The sequence below is a fragment of the Pomacea canaliculata genome, linkage group LG7 (assembly GCF_003073045.1).
Source record: "Pomacea canaliculata isolate SZHN2017 linkage group LG7, ASM307304v1, whole genome shotgun sequence".
NCBI lineage: Eukaryota > Metazoa > Mollusca > Gastropoda > Architaenioglossa > Ampullariidae > Pomacea > Pomacea canaliculata.
In genome coordinates this window covers 18,981,203-19,004,956 of record NC_037596.1, presented here as the reverse complement: position 1 = coordinate 19,004,956, position 23,754 = coordinate 18,981,203, and the positions used below count along the sequence as shown (strand labels likewise).

Below are 23,754 nucleotides of genomic sequence, written 5' to 3'. Positions count from 1 at the left end.
ATACTAGTTGTCAGCCACTCACATATACCAAGCTAATGAGTAAAAAGGACCATAATATTCTAAGGTATCACTCCAAATTGCCTGGTTTATTTTGTGTTTACAGTTTTTTGCAAATGCTTGAAAACTTTGATAATCACAGGAATAATAGTTGAGAGAAATGATGATACTATAAAAATAAATAAAAACAAATAAACAAAATGTTCAACTTAAGGCGTCGGTCCTGCCATACAACAATGTTAGACTATTTTTTCGGTTTCCAATCATCTCTCTGACACATGCGCACTGAACTGTTCAATCCACGAAAACTATGAGAAGCATGAAAATAAAGATGGGGATGTGGTTACAGCTCCAGCGGCCAAGCATCAAAGCGTGTACGCCGGGTGGTTTGACACCTGTGAGACAGCAGGTACAGAGACCAGGTGGGCTCTACCCTTTACAAAATAAAGCTGAGCGGATATGTACAGCTAGGTGGTGGTGGTAGTGGGAGGGGCTAGACACATATATCTTGGTATTTACTTGCAAACATAGGTAAGCCGACCGTCTCTAAAAACATTTCACGTATAAATTAATACTAAACAAATCAGGCATAAAAATCAATAAAATATTAAGTAAACAAATTGATATTTAGGATGAAGATGTCATAAATAGAGAAAAGGAGACAGGAATGCTGGTGAACTTCATCGTCTTGCACATCCTCACTGTTATTATCAACGTCAATCATCGACGTCACTGATTTTGATTATCATTGTAATAGTAAGCTGATTTCTGTGGACTGGGTAAATAACAATTAATACAGCTAAAGCAGAACAACAATAGCAACATTAAAAACATAGCAAATCTTATCTTTTTTTCAAAACAATGTTTCGTCAACAAAGACTTGATAGCCACCCAGACCAGAAACCGTTATCACAGGAAGGTCCGCGCACTCAGTGGCACTGACATGATGTATATCCAATTTTTTGTTTTGCCAGAAAAATATTTTAAAACAATTAAACACTCGCAAAACGCCTCCTTTCTACTCCACGTCACTGTGTATACAAATAAAAATAAATACTTCGTAAATGCAATGCGCCTTGCATTCTGCAATAAACAATGATATCGATATGTACAAATGTAAATCCTGCACACACATACATTTAACTAAACTGTCTTGCTAACTACAATAAGCACCATCGATATTGCTCAGTGTCACGAGCACAAAGGATGCTGGGAACATCAGCAGCTAAATGTGATCCCTTTGTTGTGACTGTACTGTGACATGACATAATGGACTACTGTCAAATGACATGTCACTAAATGCACTGCTGTGACATGACATGCCACAATGGACTACTGTCAAATGACATGTCACTAAATGCACTACTCTGTCAAGACAGAACGTTGGCCTGCTGCACCATCTTGTAGAACAAAGAGTTACTATTCTGGAGCAGGTTACCCGGGGTGTCCAGCTCAGCAAGGTGTCCACAGTCCAGCACCAATATTCTGTGGACATCACACAGGCAAGATGTCTAATTATAGAAACAGTGAACATCATGCTGTTGTCTATTAAAGTTACAATATCTTTATCTTTATTTGTAGTTGTAACTATAAATACATCTTGATTATAAACGCACGCTGCTATTTTAATTCCATGATATATTTATAGTAACAGGTACATTTAGAGATACTAGTGTAAATATTGCTACTGCAATATACTGCTACACGTGTAATTATAGTTTCAAACATTGGGAGCAAAGCCAAATGTCATTATTAAAAAGAAACGGTTAATTTTCAAGGATTCCCAAGCCTCCTATTCGATTTCGTCAGGTGCCATCTCTTGCGGCATGTGACTATTAATACCAGTAAAGGTGTTTTACAATACAATACAATTTTACATTAATACAATGGTGTTTTACAATACAATACGGGGTAATGATGTTAACTGACAGGAAGAGTGTGGGAGTATGCCTGAAGTATGCCTGTGAACAGTAGTAAACAGTTAATATACCTTGCTGCTCTACACACTGTGTCTTTTTGTCTTCAGCTTACAGAAAACTTGTCAGCGAATTAATATAAAACAAAGCACACCGCCATCCCTGATACCACACAGGTGTTTATGAGGAGCGACTTCCGAGGACATCGGTCACGTGGGTCAGTGTCCGTTATACTGCGCAGGCAACATTGAATGTAAAGTGCAAAAGGACCAGACTAGGATCTCACGACAATGATTAGCAGTTTGTACTAGACTAAGTCATCTGCCACTTGGCACACTATCATTCAGTTTATACCTGAAGACTGCGCTTGTTTTGTTCCTTGAACCAGGTAACTGAGGCCACACGCCTGTCGGCACGTGACAATAATACAAATCACCTATTAGGTGAGACCTTGACAAATCGGTAGGTGAAAAACACCACGTGGTGCATGTTGTAGTGCAGATGCATTGACAATTAGACAAGACCACGTGCTGTTACCTGGCATGGTGTAGAGACCGTGTTAGTCATGTTACCTGTCACAGTGTACAGTGTCATGCTACCTGTCAGTGTAGAGTGCCATGTTACCTGTCAGTGTACATTGTCACGTTACCTGTCATAGTCGAGGACGGTGTGCAGGCGGTGGGCGATGGTGAGCACTGTGCACTCCTTGAAGGCGGAGCGGATGGTCCGCTGGATGAGCTCGTCTGTCTCCATGTCCACAGCGGCTGTGGCCTCGTCCAGCACCAGCACGCGCGTCTTGCGGAGCAGGGCTCTGGCCAGGCACACCAGCTGGCGCTGACCCACACTGACGTCACCACACACGTAACATGTGATATAGAGTCATACAATTTAGCAAACAGTCAGTGTTTGTACTATGCTGACGTCACAGCAGACCATGGTAGTTACCCAACATAAACATTACTGACAATGTCACACACAGTGCCATGCAAGCAGTCGTACTGAACAAGCATTGGGAACAAACAACAATGAAAAAAAACTGCCTCAGTTTGCGATGACACGATCTTCAGTGCTTCGCGGTGCAAAACTTAAGAGCCAATTAATTATACAGGTTAGAGAATCCACGACACACACACAAGTTTCAAGGCGAATTAATTACACAGTCACGTGACAGAAGCTATGAGACATACACTCACAGAAATGTAAAATGAAGAGGATTTTCACGTGAGTCTTGTAGACAATTACACCTACCTAAAGCCATTTTCCTAAATTATGTCAGTGACAATCCCCTTCAACAAAACGCAAAATGAAACTTAAAAGGATTCCTAGGATTTGTGTCAATCGCTGCAAAAACAACTCGAAATTCCTCATTCATAAAGCAGCTGTTATTGTGGTGGCAACTTAGTGACCAGAAACAAGTGCTATGACAATTCGATCGTTGGAGTGATATGCCACTTTGATTGCTAAACTAAAAGTTTGTACCAATTTATTAAATAACGAGGCGTCCATCGGGCTTGTTTGTCTTACCCGGGGACGACCTCAACACTCACCTGAGGTTCAATCCACACTCGTCTAGTTCATAGTCCAGTCGCTGCGGCAGTGACATCACGAAAGTCTTCAGGTAAGACTGCTCCAGGACCTGCCACAGCCTCTCCTCGGAAAATTGCGACAAAGGGTCAAGGTTGAATCGCAGACTGCCAGAGAACAGCACAGGATCCTGAGTGGAGTGGAATCGAGTGACTGCCATTACTGGGAGGGAGACGCGTTCACTTCTTCACATTTCTCTTTCTCTCTCTCATGCCAACCGATTGTTTAGGTTCAATAGGTTATGTTCCTGGACTTGTGCATATGTCTATGTATGTACTTGTGAAAGCTTATGCGTACGTACGTCACTGTGTGCGTACGATCTTCCAGAAAAAACACGCTGGGTTTGTAGGATTTAAAGTGTTAAATTCTCACCTGCGGTAGGATCGTCAGGTGAGCACGGAGGTCGTGGAGCCGATGTCGGCGATGTTGATATCGTCGATAATGATCTTGCCTTCCGCGGCCTCAATCAGACGAAACAGCGACAAGGAAAAGGAGGATTTGCCGGAGCCAGTTCGTCCAACGATTCCTACCTACATCATGGCAACACACACATTAGTCTCGGACAGCCTCCAGTATACTTCAACAGGTCTAAATAAATGTCAAAGGACACGCATGTAGAGGGAGGTTTCTCATCTCACTCTTTCCGCCGTAGTTTGTTTTTGTTTGTTTTTTCATTTTTTAAACATTATGACAGCTGGCAAGGGAGGGAAAGCCCTCGAGCACACTGAGAAGGGTTAACCGTTGTTAGTCCTATGCCACGATCAAACTAAGTAATTAGTTATATATATATATTTAACCACTCGTTCTCGAGTATATTAAGTAGGCTTTCTCCTATGTTGTGTGATTATCACGACCCTAGAGACACCTGCATACCTTCTCACTGCCTTTGATGTCTGCCGACAGAGAGTGAAGAACAAGGTCAAGGCCAGGTCGGTAACGTGCGCTAAAGTCACGGAAGCTGATGGCGCCCTCCTGTGGCCATCCTTGCTGGGGCGAGCGTTTGCTACTACCCACTCCGGCTACCAACAGAAAAGTACACAATGATAGTGTTGTTGCCATGGTTGTTTCTCTGTTGTCGATATATTGGGGATGGTATGTAAATGCCTATATTTCAGGAAGATAATTTCAAATATTTACATTTCAAATTTACACTTCAAGAGCCACAACTCAGAAAACATCAAAATCAGACAAAGAGATTGAAAAAATGCAAATGACAGGTATAAAACATGAATGATTTCAGCAGGATGGCATGTAGATACAGACGTATCAGTCCACACAGACTTGACAGATATCAATCAGACTAGAGAGAAGACAGAGCCGATCAGACGACGGAGGCAGGCAGACAGACAGAAGGACGCACCTCACAAGGTAATGTCGAATATTCTACAATCCTCTCCACAGACACGATGTTGCTCTCTAGCTGAGTGGAATTCTGGACCAGCATGTTCAGTGCCGTTGTAACCTGTAACGGCAACTCGTATTTTCAAACACTGCCCACCTTTTTTTTAAATTTCAGATGAAGAACATTTCAAGAAGCTCATTCCGCCAAAAGTAACTGGAGACGATGCACACTGTACATGGACGTAGGGAGATGCTCAGCTTTGGGAAGAGGGTGGGATGGCAAACTCCATGCTGATAGTGGGCGATCTTACTAATTACTAATTAGACATTATGGTGTGTAAAGAAACCGACAAATGATTACCAATTAATTAAAATTTGGTTTTTACAAAAAATCAGTGATTCTATGAAAACACTTTAAAAGGGTGGATAAGCGATATAAAAGAAGTGTGGACAGATGACAATGACAACTCACCTGCAATGCATAGGCTACGGACAGTCCAACAAGACTGGAAGACAGACCGTCCGACAAGACGGCGAAAAGTGCGGCGAATAAGACGATGAAGTTACCCAGAAGCTCCAGGCGAATTCTCAGCCATCTGCACAGTACATAAAACTATGTCAATACAGAAATATCTGGAGACCAGACACGTGACAGGACTTACTTATCATCTGTCTAGCTGTTTCTTGTTTCTCCTTTGTTGTGATGTGTACCTGAGAATCTCTCAATCCTAAAGCTCCGATGATGTAACATTAAACCGGAACTTTAGGTCATACAGAGGCCCAGCATCATGCAAAATGAATTGGGCACAGGAAAATAAGTATATCGTCTAGGTAAAGTTATATCATGGTAATACTGGTAAATATTGTTACCTATACTTACAAACTTTCAAAACCGTAAACTCGTGAATGATGTGTACATTTTCATACAACTAGTCACACAAAACAAAGGTAACTGGCTCGCTATCTCTCTCGGGTCTCTTCTTTTTTCAGCACATCATGATGTTAGTGTGGAAATCATGATCGATGAAACGCACCTGGAGGCCGAGATGAAGGCGTAGAAGTAGACGTTGTTGTCATCCACAAGCTTCTCGTTTTGTCGCCGGAACCTGTCCACGACGCCGAAGGCCCGGATGGAGGCGGCGCCACTGATGGTTTCGGTGAAATGAACGTAGATGGGGGATCGGGAGGAGGACTGAAGCCGGCGAAGCTGCCTGGAGCAGGGAATGTAGAATTTCTGGGGGAAAATTAAACAATGAATGGACATAGGAGTCAAGGAACAAAGGTTGTAGAGTTTCTCGGGACAACTGAATAATTGAGCACAGTGATTTCTCAAACGACGAAAACATATTACAATATCTTCAGCACCAGTACCAAATGACAATGAACAATAAAATCCTTCTCTATTTTCCTCACTCGGTAAGTCTCGAAACATCTTGCTTTTCAGCATAAGTCGTATGGGACACAAGCAGCCAATGAATGAACAAAAGAATAAATTTAATAAAATGGAAAACAACGATCAAGAAACAAAAAAATAGAAGTACTCACCTGTACAAAGAAGTAAATGAAAAACATCGGGGTAACAGCTGCCAAGAAGAGTGGGGTTGAGTAGGTGATGATAAACACGATGCTTAGGACAGAAAAAGTCTGCGAGTAGCAGACAACGGCATCAGTCATCAAAATTCATCAACGATGACAAGCAATGTTATAAAATAACATTTTTTCCGAAAGAACAAAGGAAAACTATAAAGTTTAATTTATTAAACATGAATGCGACTAAACAGAACACCTGCCTGTTGAAGGAAAATGCGAAACAGCCGTGCTAGGATCGAATCCACGACATCCACGTCACGGGAAAAACGATTGAGGATGCGCCCAAGTGGCGTTGTGTCGAAGAAGCTCATTGGCTGGCGAAAAATGCAATTCAACATGCTGTCGTGGAGATGTCGGGATGCCGAGAGCATACTCAGTTTGATTGTTCCCACGAAAAACAACATTGTCGTTGCTGTAAAATACCAGAAACAGGCAGGCTAGTCTAGAAACAAATAAAACACCTATTTGTCTCATGTACGTCAACATATAACACAAAGTAAACAAATAAATATATGCTTCAAGCTTAAGGGCAATTACAGTTATTTGCTTTCTCACAGGGTAAAACCCACTCGCCTTGTAGGACCCCCATGGAGGCGTAGATGCTGACGTAGGTGACGGTTTTGGTGGTGTAGACGCTGGTGTTGCTGAGGCTCGTGTTGCGAAGAAAGGCGTCGTCCGTCCATCTAGACAGCCAGATGTTAGCGGCGATGCCAGAGCCGTTGACCATGAGGATGAGAGCAAATATGGCGACGATGGAAGGCACGCCAAACGCCTTGAACAGCGCCACCAGCACGTAGCTCTTCACCTTTGATGGTTCAAACCACATGACATAGTCAGATGGTGAAACGAACACAGGAGAAACGAGCATTAAGAATTTATGTTGGAAAATGACTCAACGCGATTACTTAAAAAATATGTTGTTGTTGTTGTTTTTGTTGTTGTTGCTGTTGCTGTTTTGTATTTTACTGTAAATGCAGTGAATGTAAATCTGATAATTTTCTACTCCATTAAAAACAACATTCCGTAATTCTTCAAAGACTGCAATTAAGTTTTTACTTTAATATAAATAAAAAAATTGTGATAATAAGTTTCTCCGGACCCTCTGGTATATTGTTGGTGAGTGTTGTGATACTTTGAAGCCCTCTGGGACAATATAGTTTACTATTTGTTACTGATTCATTTGTTACCTGTCCTGTTTCTGATTCCTCGTCTTGGATCAGTTTTTGCAGCTCTGGCTTTTTCATTAATTCCTCTTTCTCTTTTTCCTTCAGTTCCATGTTTTTCTTTAACTCTTTTTTCCTTTTCCATCTGTTAAAGTAACCCAGCACAATAAATGAGAAATAAATCAAAACAGGCCCCAACTTTCAAAGCATTTATCCAAGATGAATAATTTACTTGGAGAAACGTGCACAAAGAAGCAAAAGTCCAACAAAAGAAACAAAGGACAAAGCAGTCTTAAAGATATTCCACTGACAACTTTGCGGAGAAAAATTCACAATGGAAAACTCGTTGCTGCTGGAGTTAAAGAGAAAGCAACAATTCCAAGTAAGAAAATTTAATGCCATACGTGAAGAATTTTCTCTTTAATGGTTTCAGTTGGACATCTTCGTCAGGGGGCGACACATCGTCTGAATACTCGTAGTCCACATGGTATTGGACATCTTCGTCAGGGACAAAATATCGTCTGAATCCTCGTCGTCCACATGGTCGTGGATCGTGCCTGCCTCCTCACCTCCTGAAACTTGTCACAAAGGGGCAGAGAACAAACAATACAATTTATTAGTTGACTAATTTAAGAAATTTATAACAAAAACGCTTTAAGCATGAACATTCCTCCCCCCCTCAAAAAAAAAAAAAAATGAAAAAAAAGAAGAAAGAAGGTAGGCAACAACAAACGGAATTAAACGTTGAATGAATAGATGAAAAGAAAAAAAAAAGAACGATAAACATTGTTGGAGGGTCAGTAGTGTAACTTACTATCCAGATCCCCAGTATTTTCCTGCAGATGAGTTTTCAGAAAGTCGGTAAAAGGCCCGTTATCACTACTCATCAGCTGCTCAAATGTTCCTTGTCGAATTATTTGTCCTTGGTCCATCACAACAATATGATCACATATAAACAGCCACTGGAGGCTGTGGGTTACCATCACACGAGTCTAGAAACACAAGAAAAAGCACACTTACTTAATATCAATACAGCAAGTGAATAAAATATTGTTAAAATATCTTCTTTTCCTCTTGTATGATATGAATAGAGGGCCAAGGGTCACCTGACGCGTCTATCCGTGTGATGTCCCAACGACCGGTCCCAGTCAAGGGGAAATAAATTAATATTTGCAGTATTACACTAAAAGAGAACTATAGAGTACAGAGTAGACGCATACAAAAACACGCAGGAATTACACACATACGCAAACACATAAACACATGTTGTACACGGTTAAAAACTAATAATAATAATATACAACAACACAATCCATTTAATATTATTATCGCAGCCTTACAGGCAAAGCTATTACACTTTAAACATCAGAGGGACTTACAGGAAATGTTATTGTCTTATTGCTTAGGATGTGAACTTTATTTCTCAGAAACTGTGGAAAAAATTTAGAGATTTTACAGCAAAAACAGTAATAATATGGTTCTTACTTTAGCTTTCAGCAGGCCAGTTGGCCCAATGACCTCTTTCACGATGTGTTTGGCCACGTGACTGTCCACAGCGGCCAAAGGGTCGTCGAGCAGGTAGACATCCGCGTTCTGATAGACAGCACGTGCTAGAGACACACGTGACTTCTGACCACCACTCAGATTGATGCCCTGCCACGAAGAAGAATGTTGTCAAGGAAACAGCTCTTTCCTGTTTTTAATTCATCTTAAATTATCCACGCGAGTCGCAAACATTTATTTTTAGTGGGTTGATCTCAAGATTTCTGCTCGCTTCAAGGCTACATTGAGTGGTTATTGTGGGAATCAGACCCATGACCTGAATAACCATGGATATACCTCATGAAAATGTCATCTGAAAGTTAGCCTTATTCTCTGTTTCTATCTTTCCTTTCTTGAGGGAAGTCTGGCCACGTGATCTTACGATCTGCGATTGAAGCTGAGTCCTAACTGTTCACTGCTCTCAGCCTGTTCACAGTCGCCATTGTCTGGTCTTCGTCTGGTCTTCCTGACAAACCCACGCGTTCATTTTTTTGCCTGGGATCATGTATGGCATCTCGAAATAATTAAGACTGTTACTTTATGACACAGTCTAACTACGACTGTAGTTTTATGAAGCACTGTCTAACAGAAAACCGGAGACGAACGAGGGGATACCTCAGCCCAGCGCATGCTCGTTGCAAGTAATTTGTTCTCACGTGCGAAATCCATCTGATGTGATGCACTTGGTCTAAAGGGAATAGTTGATTAGAGAGGATGTCGCTGAATGCAATGTTAGAAATGGGAAACACACTGCCATCACTACAAAATCGTATAATTAAATACTTGTATTTTATCTGCTTTGACCACAGAGTCCTGCCAGTTAGAGAATGATAAAGAGGTAAGTGAAACAGCACGCAGTCTTGTGTCTTACTTTTTCGCCAATTTCAACTTTATCTCCACCAGGAAGCATGTCCAAGTCTGGCTTTAGTGCGCATGCGTATATAACGTCTCTGTACAGCTTCTGGTCTAGCTTGTTGTCAAAGATAACACTGTCCTTAAGAGTTCTGTTTTGTATCCATGCCTGCTGCGGGACGTACGCCACTGACCCCTGCAAATATAAAAAAACAAGCATAGACACTCGATTGAAACACAAACTTAGTCATAAGGGCAATTACCAGCTCCATCACACAGAAGTTTTGCAGCCAAACAATAGCACTCGTGATAGATATTGCATAAAAAATATTAACAATTTTCCAGTTATTTGCGATGATAGCTATGATACACTAGATTTTCGTGTTCTTTACAAAAACAAAACAGAACAAAACAAATTGTGAAGTAGTTTCTAGACATCAAGGATGGGGAATACACAAGATTCCTTGGCAGATCGACAGGGATCTCTACCGTGCCATTGTAATGGAAGGAGTGAAAGAGATGTACTCATATTCCACAAATGAACCTCAACAAATCAGCCTCTATACTGCACCTTGAGCGCCACCTGTCCCTTTAGCCGGTGCATCTCACCCAAGATGGCGGACAAGAGAGAGGACTTGCCAGCTCCCACAGGACCAACTACAGCCACCAGCTGCCCTTCCTTCACCTCCAGGTTGATGCTGAAATATTTCGTTGAGGATTACACATCCCAGTTACGTGTTTCGCGAGTACGGAACGACAAATACAAAGATAACAAAGATATAAGATAACAGTTTTCTAAAGATGATTTTTAAATTTTCTGAGTTACAACGCACGTGATAGAGTATTTAGAAGATCTTGACATTCGGTATTGAAGTACGTCGCTGCATGCTATAACAATGTTCATATTATGCTTATTATTTTGTCGTTTTGGATTTTTGTTAGCCAGAGAAAACAAGCATAAGTCTCGATATGTATTTGTATCAGGCACCTAAATTAGAAATTTCCCTTTTTTTGTTTTAATTTACCTCCTATTTCTTTGCGCTGTGTATATTCCTATTTCCCCTTTGCCCTGTGCCATAAACTTACTTTTGGAGAGTTGCGATTTCGTTTCTATCCCAAGTAAAACTCGCATCATTCACGGAAATCGCAATACCTGTACAAGCAGAACAAAAAAAATAAAAAAAAATGCTTTAGTATACAACGATTTTTTGGGTATTACATAATGTGTTTAACGTGGATGTCATATTCTTTACTTAGGATAGCACAATTTTGAGAACGGCACTGATATCCAAAAAGTAAACTCTTGTTATAACCTAAATTATGAATTAATAAATTAATTAACACAAGAAATAGAAATATCATCAATAAATAAACGACACAATGACATGGAAGAAGAAAAAAGTCTAACCTCCCTTGGAAGACGGATTTCTGTCGAATATCTCCAGCTCTTCACACGACAAAAACTCGCGAAGACGTCTGAGGAGACGTGAGCCTGCAGCAACAACAAGAAGGGATCGTTACCTGGAGGACTGTGGATATTGTAATAATGTCTTCTCCATCCCTGACTCTGGCAACATTTTCCGACATTTTAACAATTCAAGATTCTTTCACAGTGTGTGGATTACTCGTGAATTCAAATTGCTTTGTTTCGGTGAACGAAGGAGAGAAGGAGAGACAGGTGAAAAGCGAACGATACAAGTAAAGAAGTATTGAAAAAAAAAAGAACTAATTGAAAGTGGGGAGAGAGAGAAACATAGATACTTAGATAAAAGACAGACATTATGACAGATTCAATGACAAATAAGTAGCCTGACAGTGAGTGGCAGACAGGTTTTCACCTGTATAAATTCCGAGATGCAGTTGGGCAGAGAGTGCATCGGCTGCCTGAGGATGTTGAACAGCGACAACGACACAAACGCCGTCGACGGCGAAAGATGTTGCTCCTCAGACACAAAAGAGTATGTCAGCAGTGTTGCCGTGGTTACCTGGAGAGACATGCATGCATGCAACCATTGAACATCAGCTTACATGTAAAAAGTCAAACGTTCATATTCATACACATTTAAATATTGACATATTTATGAATGCATTCAGCATGAAGAAGACGAAAGAATAAAGAAGACGAAAGAATGCATGCGGAAGACTGTTCGTTCTGTATTTTGCATTCAAATGATATTGTATGGTGCCTACATGTTTTATTAACACAGTTATCTGACATAAATGTAACTCACAAGAACAGGGGAGCACACCCAGTTGAAGATAATGAAGGTGGAGAGTATAGCGGCCTTCCTCATGCACGTGATTTCAGTGTTTCTGATTTGACTGATCACTTGCTGGAACGACTGCTCCCAGGCGCTGAGCTTGATGACCTGGGTAGCACACACACATGTCCACAAATACATTAAATTACATGCGCAATGCACACACACACACACATGTGCACTCCAAATTAAACGAATGTAGTCATGCAGAATAACACTTCTGGAGGCGACACAGTGCTAGCTTATCATCACTATAGTTTTCGCTCTGGTCCTCGTGAAATAAACAAATAAATATTTACCCTCACGAGAGGAGTACATGTTTGAATATGAAATACTGGTAAGATCGAGTGACCACGATATGGCTCAATTGCACTGCAATGAAATTATCAGGAGGTCAGTCAAAGTATTACCTTGATTCCGTTCAAAATTTCGTTCATGGTCTTGAGGCGCTGGTCCTTGAGGGCCAGTTGCTGCGACTGGTATTTGCGTGTAAGAAGCGACAGACTGCAGTTCACTGGAATAAGGACAAGGATGATGGCCACGCCCACCAGGAAGGACAAGCCCAGCTTGTTGTACAGGAAGTAGAAAGCCAAGGAAATCTGTTGACAGACCCAGATATTGATATCAATTCTTTTATTTCGACTGAATAAAGCCAATGTCATCAACACCCTCGCCTATCGTAAACTTCCTGACAGGTGCAGGCGAAAATTCAATGCGATTGTCGTGTCCCTTTAGTAGTCGCAAAAACTGTAAAATAGTTTAAGTTAAAAATTTTGATCTTGAAACTTTGGCTCCTGAACAATCAGCCTGCGCATTTGTCTTGGGAGGAAGGACACAAACACAACGAAGACAGACAGACTCAACGGGACAGAAATCATCCTATAAAAGGGCAAAACTGTACTGATGACCAGCAACACCCACTGTGTGTTATTCACTAGATGATGCTGACAGGTCACATGACCTTTTTATTCGAAATACCTTTTGAAAATAAGTGATTATTTATAATGACGAGTTATTATTTGAGGTTAACTTACCTGTAACAGGTGCAGACACGGCTACCCACAACTGTGTGGCTACAGCCTGAATCCTCTGACAGTCTATTGACATGTGGTTAACAATGGCACCTGTCGTATACTGCCGCTTCGACTCGCTGTTCATCCGCAGAGCCTGCAGAAATAGGATATTTCTGATCATCTTACTGTGTGCTTAGTCAGGACACCCCTGGGAAGTCTTCAAACAAGTATTCTCATAACAGAAGTGTAAAAGCTATCATTTTCAATCCTTGTTATGTACTCATAATAATAATAACCCTTGTGTAAACTGTGGTCAGTCGTGATTGGGACTGTTTGTGCATTCCGGTCAGACATCATTGGGACTGTTAGTACACTGTGGTCAGACATCATTGAGACTGTTAGTACACTGTGGTCAGACATCATTAGGACTGTTAGTACACTGTGGTCAGACATCATTGGGACTGTTAGTACACTGCGGTCAGACATCTTTAGGACTGTTAGTACACTGCGGTCAGACATCTTTAGGACTGTCATACCTTTTTGTAGACTGTCGCAATGAGTGATGTTCTCATCTTCATTCCCGATGTTGTTGGACCGGAAGAAGTTTTGATTGTGGCACACAGAGACAAGGAAGGAGATGACGAAGAACGCCACTACAAACGTGTAGCCATGCCACGGAGGTAACTCTTCCTTGTTCTCGATGTATTTAATCAGACCTCTTGAAGATAGAACACACAAAAAAATTAATAAAACTATGGAAACAACTACAAATTAAAATATTGTTTTCGCTCAGTGATACAATAGTTATACTGCAAATAGCTATTGTGTTCATAATCTTTGTGGTAAAATGTACAATGTAAATCCATTCAACATTTTTAAAAAATGTGTAACTCGTTTTTCAATAGCTCTGTACCCTGAAATAAACCGAATCCCTAGTTAGTGTTTTGAAGAACTAGAGATTATGGGTGTGAAATAAAAGTTTGCTTTTACAGAAAATCTCAGGTTCCAAGTGAAATCCATCTTACTTAAAACATCTATTTATGAATTGTTTTCTTGGTATTTATGTGTTAAATACAGCTGACATTATTTACAGGTCGTATCCTTTTACTCAGTACGTTAATGTTATATTCATTACTTAAGTGTAACAGTCAGGTGATTACTACTTGTTATCTATTGCTAAAATATTCCTTCCCAGTAGCAACTGAAGTGAAAATAGCCACACTAGAGATGACTGTCAAGAGATAAGTAGAGATTGTTTACAGGGAATGTTCCACAAGCAGGTGTTACCCTAGGAGAGCCGGGAAGGCGAACTGGAGACAATCACCAAACAGACGAATCAGGTTGGAGCAGAACAGCTCGAAGTAGAAAGACTTCACGAGGCAAATGAACACAGGCACAGTTTTCTTTTCACTCGGCGAGGTTCTCAGGCTTCCCTCATGAACCGGAAGTTTCGTCATCATCATGGACTTTGCGTCCATCTTATTTCCGTTTTGAAGTTTATCTTCGTTCTGGTTGATTTCTAGATCAGAGGCCGTTTTCCTATTAAAAAAAACAAACAAACAGAATCACTGTTTTATTAGTCAATTAGTGAAAGATGTATTGAAGATAAGAGTATAAAATGTATGTACATAGATTTTTTTTTTTTTACAAAAAAGACTTTTTACTATAAGATTATTGTAAAACAAACATTCTTCTACCCTCGAGAAGACGATGCTGGTAGCTTAAGAGTAGGCACAAACGAAAACAGATAAATAGCTCGAGCTCCTTCTTAGGTACATGTAAGAGAAAATGTACCTTTCATGGAAAATAATTTTGCAGCTCTTTTCAAACAGTTCTTGAAATTTTACAATTGCATTTCGGCTTTGGTATTTTGGAGGGAGATCCCACATATCACTCGGTTCCAGTGCACGCTTGAAGCCCAGGTAAATAAGGCTACAAAATACATTAATTCATTGAACAAACATATGACAAGAACATAAATTTGTCTCTGTGAGATTTTAGTCTTTGTAATGACGAGTATGCTTGTATTTGTGAAAGAAAGAAAGATTGCCACACTCCGTTGAGAAACTTCCATTCTTTCAACAATAATAAAAGGTTTGCCTTTTACCTGTTCAGGTCCTGATGTGTTAGTTTTCCAGACAAATGGATGTTGAAAGGACTAATGACAGTTTATTGTTTAAAAATAACTTTCATACAAAGATTATAAGGCTTCTGCACACAGGTTGTTCAAGTTAATGAAGTATTGCTCATTAGTTTGTTTCACTGTTTCCTGATAGGCGCCATCAAACTACCTGTTCATCCAGAAGAATGTGATCTTCGATGGAAATGATGCCAAGACTTCCGGATTGGCTACCTGTGAACAAGCCATGTGCAGGTATAAACAGACTGTAATTGTGAACAGAGGTCTTTGCCAGTATAATTTTCGAAAGCTTATACAGTTCCTTATGTGTATCGTAGAGTCTTGTGTACTTAAAAAAAATATTATTGCTTCCAAACATCGTGTTCATCAATTTTTTTAAAGACAGAAATTGACTGCTCTCTAAAACCACAGAAAATTACCAGAGAATCGTTTGAAAAAAAGTTATCACCTTTTTCTTTCCGTGGCATTCCTTGACAATGCCTTTTGTCTGGAAAAATAATGAAAACTAGTAAAGCTTGGGTGTCACATGTTCCAATAAACAAAGAACTCAACTGTGAACAAAGCTCCTTTGGCTAACAAGTAAAAGTATCTTCTGAGGTGATTGTGAATAGCAGTTGATTGTTGATCACATTGTGAAAAGTGGTTCTTGTGTGAAATCATGTGTCTTGTATCCTGGTGAATCCAGTGTGCTGTATCCTGTCCCTACAATCTAGTTTGTTTTACAAAGGAAATTCATGTGTTCTGTCCTATCCAGTAAATTCCACGTGCTGTATACGATGAGACAAATCCCAAATACTGTCGGCCACTCCAGTAACCTGTCTCCTATTGTGTGTTGTCATGACAACCCGCATGTATTCTATCAACAGGTAAATCTCATGTGTTTCACTCATTATTATTTTTTACGTTTACTTCCTATGAAAATATCGCTTTCAAGAGTTTTTCCAAAAAAAAAATTATTGAACTTAGCAAATAAACTTTTATCTGTAATGGATTGTACTCACTGTGTCAAGTGTAGATGAGCCCACAGCCTCCGCCCAGCAGCTTAAGAAAAATTGTAGGACAACAAGACTGAACATGGCACACAGCACCACGAAGTCTGGAAGCTCGTCTCTCTGTGAAAAGACAGACAGAAGGAGAATTACATAGTACCAGCGACCACGAAGATATTATGGAGAAGGAAATGGAGAGAAGATGAAAGGACAGGAGCGAGAACAGAGACAGAAGAATCACTGGGAAAGTAGACACTTGGGTCACTGGTAGACAGACATTATGGCATCATTGGTAGAGAAAAGTACGACTGAAAGCTGTCAATGCTATGATGATTGCTATCAGTACAGTTATAATACTTGATGATAAGTTAATGATTTAGCTGCATTATAATAATTACGATGGGGTAACCATAGATACTTGACTGCATTCTTAGGTTATTTCTGCACTTTTCATCTTGGAAAATAAGACAGTTGGTTTTTTTTTTTAACGGAAATGCACCTCAAAACCAGCTCCTCTACTTATTTATAGACAATCTGTACAATATAACAAAAATCGCTCTATAAATGTTGATATGATTATTATAAAATGGAGAAATATAAGAGGAGACAATAATCTCACCTCTGTCATGACTGAGTGATACACAGGCACAATGCTGGTGACGAGGGTCAGAAACCAAAAGATGAACAAGACACAGGGACTAGCGATCAGAGCACAACGGGAAACCTTGGTCAACACAGCTGCCAGTGTCTACAATCAGATGAAAGAAGTTCAACTGCAAGGCTCCTCTAAACACTCTCAGAACTTTATGATGTACAGTATTTAAATAAATATGACTCAGAACGATGACTTGCACAATAAATACATGTGTCTCTTGCGAGTCATCACCTTTCTGTTTGTGATATTAATAATAATGAAAAAAAGTGGTTGTTATCGCTATTGTTAACGAATGAGTGTCGTTGAGCCGACACACTTGACATCAAAGATGCTAGTCAACATCTACTCACGAAAGTAACGCTGCGGACGACGAATGATACGTAGAGGGCGGGAGGAGCGCGTGCAGTCTGTGTGTTTCTGGCAGCCAGCACGCCCTCCGCAACACTCAGCATCGCCAGCAGTAAACACACAATCTAGGGCGAAAAATAAACTTCTTTTACTTCCTTTCTATTTCAGCTCATTCCTCTTCCGTGGTATGTCTTTTTGTCTTTATCTTAACATGCCAGTCTTTCTGTCCCTCGTTTAGTCCTTCTTCCGTCTCTAAGCGTCATCCATCATTCACTAAATCCCTCCATCCATCACTCTATCTCTCTCTCTCTCTCACACACACACTCATACATTACCCATTTATTTATCCCTCTTGTGTTTTCTCATATTGTTTCATCATAAAGGATCATCTCCTTACGACTACTCCCTGGAATGACTGAATGATGCTCTGCCTTTCTCATTCACTTTCACTGGAAACCTCCAGCTTGAATTTTACCACACACTGTTTATAATCGTACCACCTATACATGTAGAATTACTTAATGGCTGTATTTACAGTTTTGGTGATGTTCAGGAGACTTGAAGGAACGCGCATGCGCAGACGGTGACGCATGACGTAATGCACATGAACGGGCGTGACCAGCCACAACCAACCACACGGCAATGACGTCAGGATACTGAACCGGAAGCATTCAGTAAACTCGGGAAAGGTGTTGTTCAGCAGCAAGTCCTTGTCCTGCAGTTGAAAAATGCACGTGTATTGCCACGAAATACTGAGTAAAGCATACAACACAGCCAGACAGAAGGTCAGAGGTGAAAACAACCACATCGCTATTTGTGTACCCACACCTCGCCATATTTTAAAGCGATGATGTCGGGTTTTGTGGACGTTTGTTGAAATAAAAACTCACTTTTTAGATGGCTGATCTTAGAAAATGAGTTATAAAAAAGTTCAGATTTTGAGATGCTGTCAAGGGTCTGGTGAGATCATTATTAAGGTGATAAAAGTGGATATTCAAATGCAAAACTCGCCGAACTTGGCATAGTGTTTCTCGTTTATAATCAGGTTGTTTTTTTTTTCCCGGTGAATTTGTTCCCATTGTCTAAACAAACACGTGCGCGCACATTCACATACACACAAAGATACACTCCCTCACCCACCCAGCCACCCTAAACACACACATATCTTTTTCTCCACGCACTCGAGCATATCTCAAGCACCCACCTAAACATGCACTTACATAATCTAAAGAGAGCAACGCATTGCGATAACGTGATTACGTGAGGTCATCAAGACATGTATCCCTATAATAATATATAATAATACTATAATCCATATGTATAATAATATGATAGCATGACCGCCATGACACGTATCCCGACAACATGATCACGTGACCGCCAGTACAATAGAGTTTCCAAAAGAGGACAACAATGTCAACGACCTTACGATTGCGAGCTGTTAGTCGAATAGGTCACAGTGACGTCAGTAATGTGCTAGCCATGCTTTACTACAGCTGTATGCGACATATAAATGTCAGCGTATATCGATACAATACGTCTAATACTCGATTCGTATATAAGAGAAATGAATGTTTACACCGCTACACTTTGGCCTGTCTGTGTGTGCGCGCGCACGGCGCTGTGTTCTCGCGGATCGACACTGCGGCGAAGCGTGGGTTGACCCGTCGTGTAACCTGGACTTTACAGACTGCACGCGCTTAGCTCGTATCTCGATAACATGGAGGCGACGAATGTGTATGTGGAGAGAGTGTAGCCATCACAAACATACTTCCTTGGCGGAGGCGAACATGGCGCACACTTACATTGTCATTGTCACACTTACCCACAGTGCAGTGCCCCCACAGAAGGCCGCCGTCATGTTGTCCATCTTCACGCCTGCGTTGTTTGCTGATCAACAGGATGTGTCGTCTGCTTGCTGCACAGCTGAGTGGTTTCCTCTCGACTGAACCAGCAGCAGACGTCAGATGCTCGCATTGTGTCGGGCAGCGGATGTCGAGTCTTGTGGCGAGTCGAGACTTACACACGTCACGTGTACTCGAGTATGGGTGCGCGTGCACCGGTAGCCGCACTTACACAGCACGCGCTCTGCCCGACTACCGAGCGCAACGTCTCAGCTGATGATCGTGTGACGTAGCAAGTGACGTAGATGGCCTACTCGTGTGTAGGGCTGACCCAGTTATTTGAGTTTGTGACCTCTCGGCTATTATTAGACATTGCAGTATGCGGCAGTGTAGACTGTGTGTGAACATGTGTAAACAAGCGTGCGTGTGAGCAAGCATGTGTTAGTGTGTGCCTGTAAATATTTGCGTATGTTAGTACCCTTGTGCGTGTGTATTCATGTGTAGGGAAATCGAAAGCAGACGCACATTCTCTCTCTCACACACACACACGTACACACATTACTCTTAGTGGCGTGGGAACCATGGGGAGGGCGGCTGCACTCTTCCATCCCACCCCATAAAAAAAAAAAAACCAAACAAACAAAACAACAACAACAGACTGAGGGACAAGAATATGAACGTCGTTCACAGTCCGCATGGAGTTTGCTCCTCAAATCCGAGCATCTTCCTACGTCACAGACTGATCGATCACAATAATAATAATATGCGATCTCATTTGTACACACCGAATGACTCAGTAAAACCCACAATGATCTGTATGTTCGTCTCTAGGTATTCTCAACGCCACGAGAATGTACATCCGTGGTTTCTCAGAAAGTGCATCTAAAAATAACAATGACCACTTGCTTATTCACAGTTTCTAAGCTGTTGCTCCCTGTCAACAAATCGTGTCCTGGTTAGTCAACACCAATTAAAGCTAAATGCTTGCTATTAATTGATTCTGTCAGACAGGATCACCAACAAGCAACAACTCTTAGAAATGGTCTTGTTTCATGTGCCTGAGAGAATAATATAAATATTGTGGGGCAGCTTAGTGGTCGGTGCTCTCGGCTGTATATAACATGGGGGTCGGCGGTTCGAGACTTACTCGGAGCTGCGGAAAACCTCGGAAAAAATCCCCTAACCAGTCAGCTGCTCTGAATGAAGGCTGTACCTGTTGTCATGGTTGGTAAAGACAAGACTAACAGACGTCGATCATCAACCTTGTTTGGCTCCATTAGTTGAAGTCTTGACAGTAGGGAGAGAGGAGCTGGGCAGTGGTATGGTGAACAATTTGTGTTTTATTTTAAGGTGGCAAATCATCGGACTGAATATGATAATAAGCTGATCTTTTCTGACCAAATAGTTTGACTGGTTATCGCTTTCTGGGAAAGGCCGTATAGCTTTTTCTCCGGTTTGTTTTAGATATACGATGGACTTTGCCTCAACCTATTTCTTTCGTGTGTAAGTTGTTTCTCTTTGCTAGTCTGTCGATCTCTTCATTGCTGAGCATGTTGGAACTTGATGTCAACCATTTCTTGTTTTATTTTTTCAGTCACTTGAAGAAGGGAGTGTAGAGACTGGAGTTTCTTATTTTGAAAGGTTGAAGGGACTCCTAAGATTGAATGGACCTGCTGACATTTGTTGTATGAACCCTTTCTTGACTAAACTCGGAAGGTGCAGAGATGTGCTGCTGGTATTTCTTTAAAACAAGTCATTTCAATTGGGGTCAAAACTGCTACCTAGTTTTTTATCAAACAAGTGGAGTTAACAAGATGAACACTTAACATCTTGCTATTATCTTGTGGACAAAGAGGAGCAGCATGAAGCAGGTCACTGAGGCAGGACAGAGGTCTGCTGAGTCACTGTAAGTCACAAGGACCATGTCCAGGATCGAGAGTCGGGCAAAGGTCAAGACAGAGGACACTTTGTTTATCACTGAAGTAGTCCGACTTTTTATTCTTTGTGTATCTTACCTGTATAAACTGTATGGTATCTACCTTCAATGTTGTGAACAAAGGCGGATTATGGCTTGTGTCAAGGGCAAATTATTGTTGTTGTTATTATGATTGTTGTTGTTGTTATTGTTATTGTTATTATTTGGTTTTAATGGAGGATTTTGAGGTGACAGGGGTATTAACAAGTGAGCACTGCGCGGGTGGCCGAACTCCACCTGCCAAATGGATGACAAAGATTTTTTAGACAGCTGAAAGCCTTAAAAAAAGGGAGAAAGATTAATATAATTAACTGTCACTGGCCAGCACTTGCCTTCCCATAGAGACAGGGCAAGTGCCGAGACATTGCGTGTAGTCACTTTATTCCGAAATCCTAATATTGTTTGGACGATCTCACAGATTTAAACAAAGTAGATAATTAGAGTTGTTATGTTAATTGACGTTGATTTTGGATGTCCATATTATTTTTTTCTATATTTCTATATTTTTTAATATGTGAGCGTCTGTGGCAGGAAATGGGGTTAGAAGGTCTTGGCTGTCCTTTCTCAAGAGAATTGGTCACAAGCTTTGAGTTGTGAGAGATGATGGTATAATAATATTGTGAGATTGAAATATTCAGCTTAAACCGTCAACTTCTGTCAGACTAATCTGTAGCTAATCCTCTCTCTCCGCTTGACTTGCTGTCCTCGCCATCTCGTGATAAGACAAGCCGAGAGATGGAGAGAGGGAGGAGAACGAAACAGGGGGAGAAGATGTGGAGGTATCTAAATGCTGTTAGACTATAGATATTAACAGGTTTTTGGAGCGAGGAATCTGTCAAACACATTCAAGTACAGCAGGAAGCAAACTCTAGAATATTCTCTACCTATGTGCTTCCACAAAATATTTAATCATCATTAGTTAAATATGTGTCAAGACATTTGTTGTATGACAATACAAAACCAGATTCCAGTGATGTACACAAAGGCAAGGTCTCTTACTTTGTAACACATGGAGTAAACAGTCGGTAGATAAGGTAAATAGTACTTTGACAACATAGCAAAGTCTGCAGATGACACAGTAAATAGTACATTGCACGACCGAGTGAACAAAGCATAGAATTAGAATATACATTGCTTAACGAAAGGTAAAAATAACACAAAAACAGACAAATCATCAATAGGGTGCGATTGTACCAAAATTAATGTCGTTTGAAAGACAAAACTTTCACGTTCTGACTACCGTATACCCGAGACATAAATGCATACTATGTAACTGCGCAAATGGATACATTTATATCTATATATACATAATGCACGTGCACAAAGCTTGGCATGAAAACACACACATAGAATTGTATGGACACAAGCAAGGTCTATTTTTAGAGCCAAATGGTCGCTTCCGGTTGTGCAATGAAGGTCAGGACAAAGAGCAAAGGTCAGGACGCTCGAACAACGGAGTGAACTCCCATCATCCACAGCTACATTCTAAGGTACAAAGTTTACAGCCAAGTATCCATGTTTGATGACTTGTCAAAGAACGCTGACACATGAGTACACAAGACAGCACTACACAGTACTACACAGTACACAGTACCACGCAGTAGCCGTAAAATATCTTTTATTTATTAATAAAAGGTTAGGTTGTTTAATAAACGAGAATTCATTACTTCCCTGTTTATAGATATTCCTAGGAATACGATGCTCTCAATGACGACATATCAAAACATTATAATTGATAAACTGTGACATATCGATGCATTATATGTATTTGATAATTCTGTTAATTTAGAAATTGTGTGTAGCATATCTATAGACTATAATTCGTTAATGAAGTTCAGTCAGTATAATGAAACTCTGAAGCCTAAAATAGACTTGTAAGTGGAAGGCTGGTAGTTAAAATTTAAATTTAACTACGCATCTTCTGTCTGATAATGTCTTTCCACAGTGTAGTATTTTATGTAACGGTCCTCTAAAAACAAAGCAGCATCTCTTGTACTATATTATTTTAGTTATTATAAATTTCACCACTTAAAAGAAAAAATCTCTCTTACTAAATCATTTTAGTGATTAAAAGATATGACTACTTATTAGAAATGATTTTGATGCAATGATATAAGGGTGAAGAATCCGCCACTTCGAAAAAAAGATTGATAAAATAAATGTAACACGCGTGCATCAATTTGTATAAAAAAAACCAAGAAAAAAAATACGGCAGGTCTCAGTATGCCGTGTTGGAATTGTTTAGTTTATCATCACTCGCACTTTCAAGCCTTAAGCATTGTTTCATTTACGCGTCCTCTTACAGATGAATAGTCTCTCCCTCTGTGTAGTGTTACAACTAATACACAACTTTTTTCGCAGGGTATGATCTTTCACAAACATGAGCATATCAGAACTCAGAAATTGGCACTGAGGGATGAGATAGGATTTGAGGTCACTCTTTAAATATATTTTGATTGGCAAAATGCCCAACTAATAAGAAGTCCAAAATAAATACAAAATTTAATATTTGCGCCATAAATCTGATTGAACGATCTCACGCAA

At 40.4% G+C, this 23,754-nt stretch overlaps 2 protein-coding genes across 2 annotated transcripts; both read right to left on the bottom strand.

Moving 5' to 3' along the window:
- Nucleotides 1–57: 57 nt before the first annotated feature.
- On the bottom strand, nucleotides 58–13,971 carry LOC112567498 (multidrug resistance-associated protein 1-like). Its single transcript, XM_025244190.1, is given in 27 exon segments — nucleotides 58–1,482; nucleotides 2,563–2,757; nucleotides 3,461–3,627; nucleotides 3,870–3,907; nucleotides 3,910–4,027; nucleotides 4,371–4,483; nucleotides 4,486–4,516; nucleotides 4,858–4,959; nucleotides 5,311–5,434; nucleotides 5,873–6,072; nucleotides 6,384–6,482; nucleotides 6,629–6,840; nucleotides 7,002–7,233; nucleotides 7,616–7,736; nucleotides 7,996–8,018; nucleotides 8,021–8,169; nucleotides 8,406–8,583; nucleotides 9,077–9,244; nucleotides 10,005–10,181; nucleotides 10,557–10,683; nucleotides 11,072–11,138; nucleotides 11,394–11,477; nucleotides 11,814–11,970; nucleotides 12,217–12,354; nucleotides 12,657–12,848; nucleotides 13,285–13,413; nucleotides 13,796–13,971. Coding segments are annotated over 27 exon segments (3,498 nt in total). The 5' UTR covers nucleotides 13,838–13,971; the 3' UTR covers nucleotides 58–1,367.
- A 571-nt stretch (nucleotides 13,972–14,542) lies between these two features.
- On the bottom strand, nucleotides 14,543–19,523 carry LOC112567497 (multidrug resistance-associated protein 1-like). Its single transcript, XM_025244189.1, has 9 exons — nucleotides 19,217–19,523; nucleotides 17,927–18,106; nucleotides 17,394–17,516; nucleotides 17,008–17,136; nucleotides 16,401–16,511; nucleotides 15,848–15,886; nucleotides 15,551–15,612; nucleotides 15,036–15,191; nucleotides 14,543–14,798 (listed from the first exon to the last, which is right to left on the bottom strand). Exons 1-9 carry the CDS (start codon nucleotides 19,259–19,261, stop codon nucleotides 14,543–14,545), a joined length of 1,101 nt encoding a protein of 366 aa, XP_025099974.1. The 5' UTR covers nucleotides 19,262–19,523.
- Nucleotides 19,524–23,754: the final 4,231 nt, after the last annotated feature.

What these genes read in the sequence shown, in the direction of transcription:
- LOC112567497 (XM_025244189.1), bottom strand. Translation starts at nt 19,261, where the DNA reads ATGGACAACATGACGGCGGCCTTCTGTGGGGGCACTGCACTGTGG. An exon ending in GTGGGGGCACTGCACTGTGG is followed by an intron (nt 18,107 to 19,216) that starts GTAAGTGTGACA and finishes TTTCAACTGCAG; the next exon opens with GACAAGGACTTGCTGCTGAA. An exon ending in ACATTCTTCTGGATGAACAG is followed by an intron (nt 15,192 to 15,550) that starts GTAGTTTGATGG and finishes TGTATTTTGTAG; the next exon opens with CCTTATTTACCTGGGCTTCA.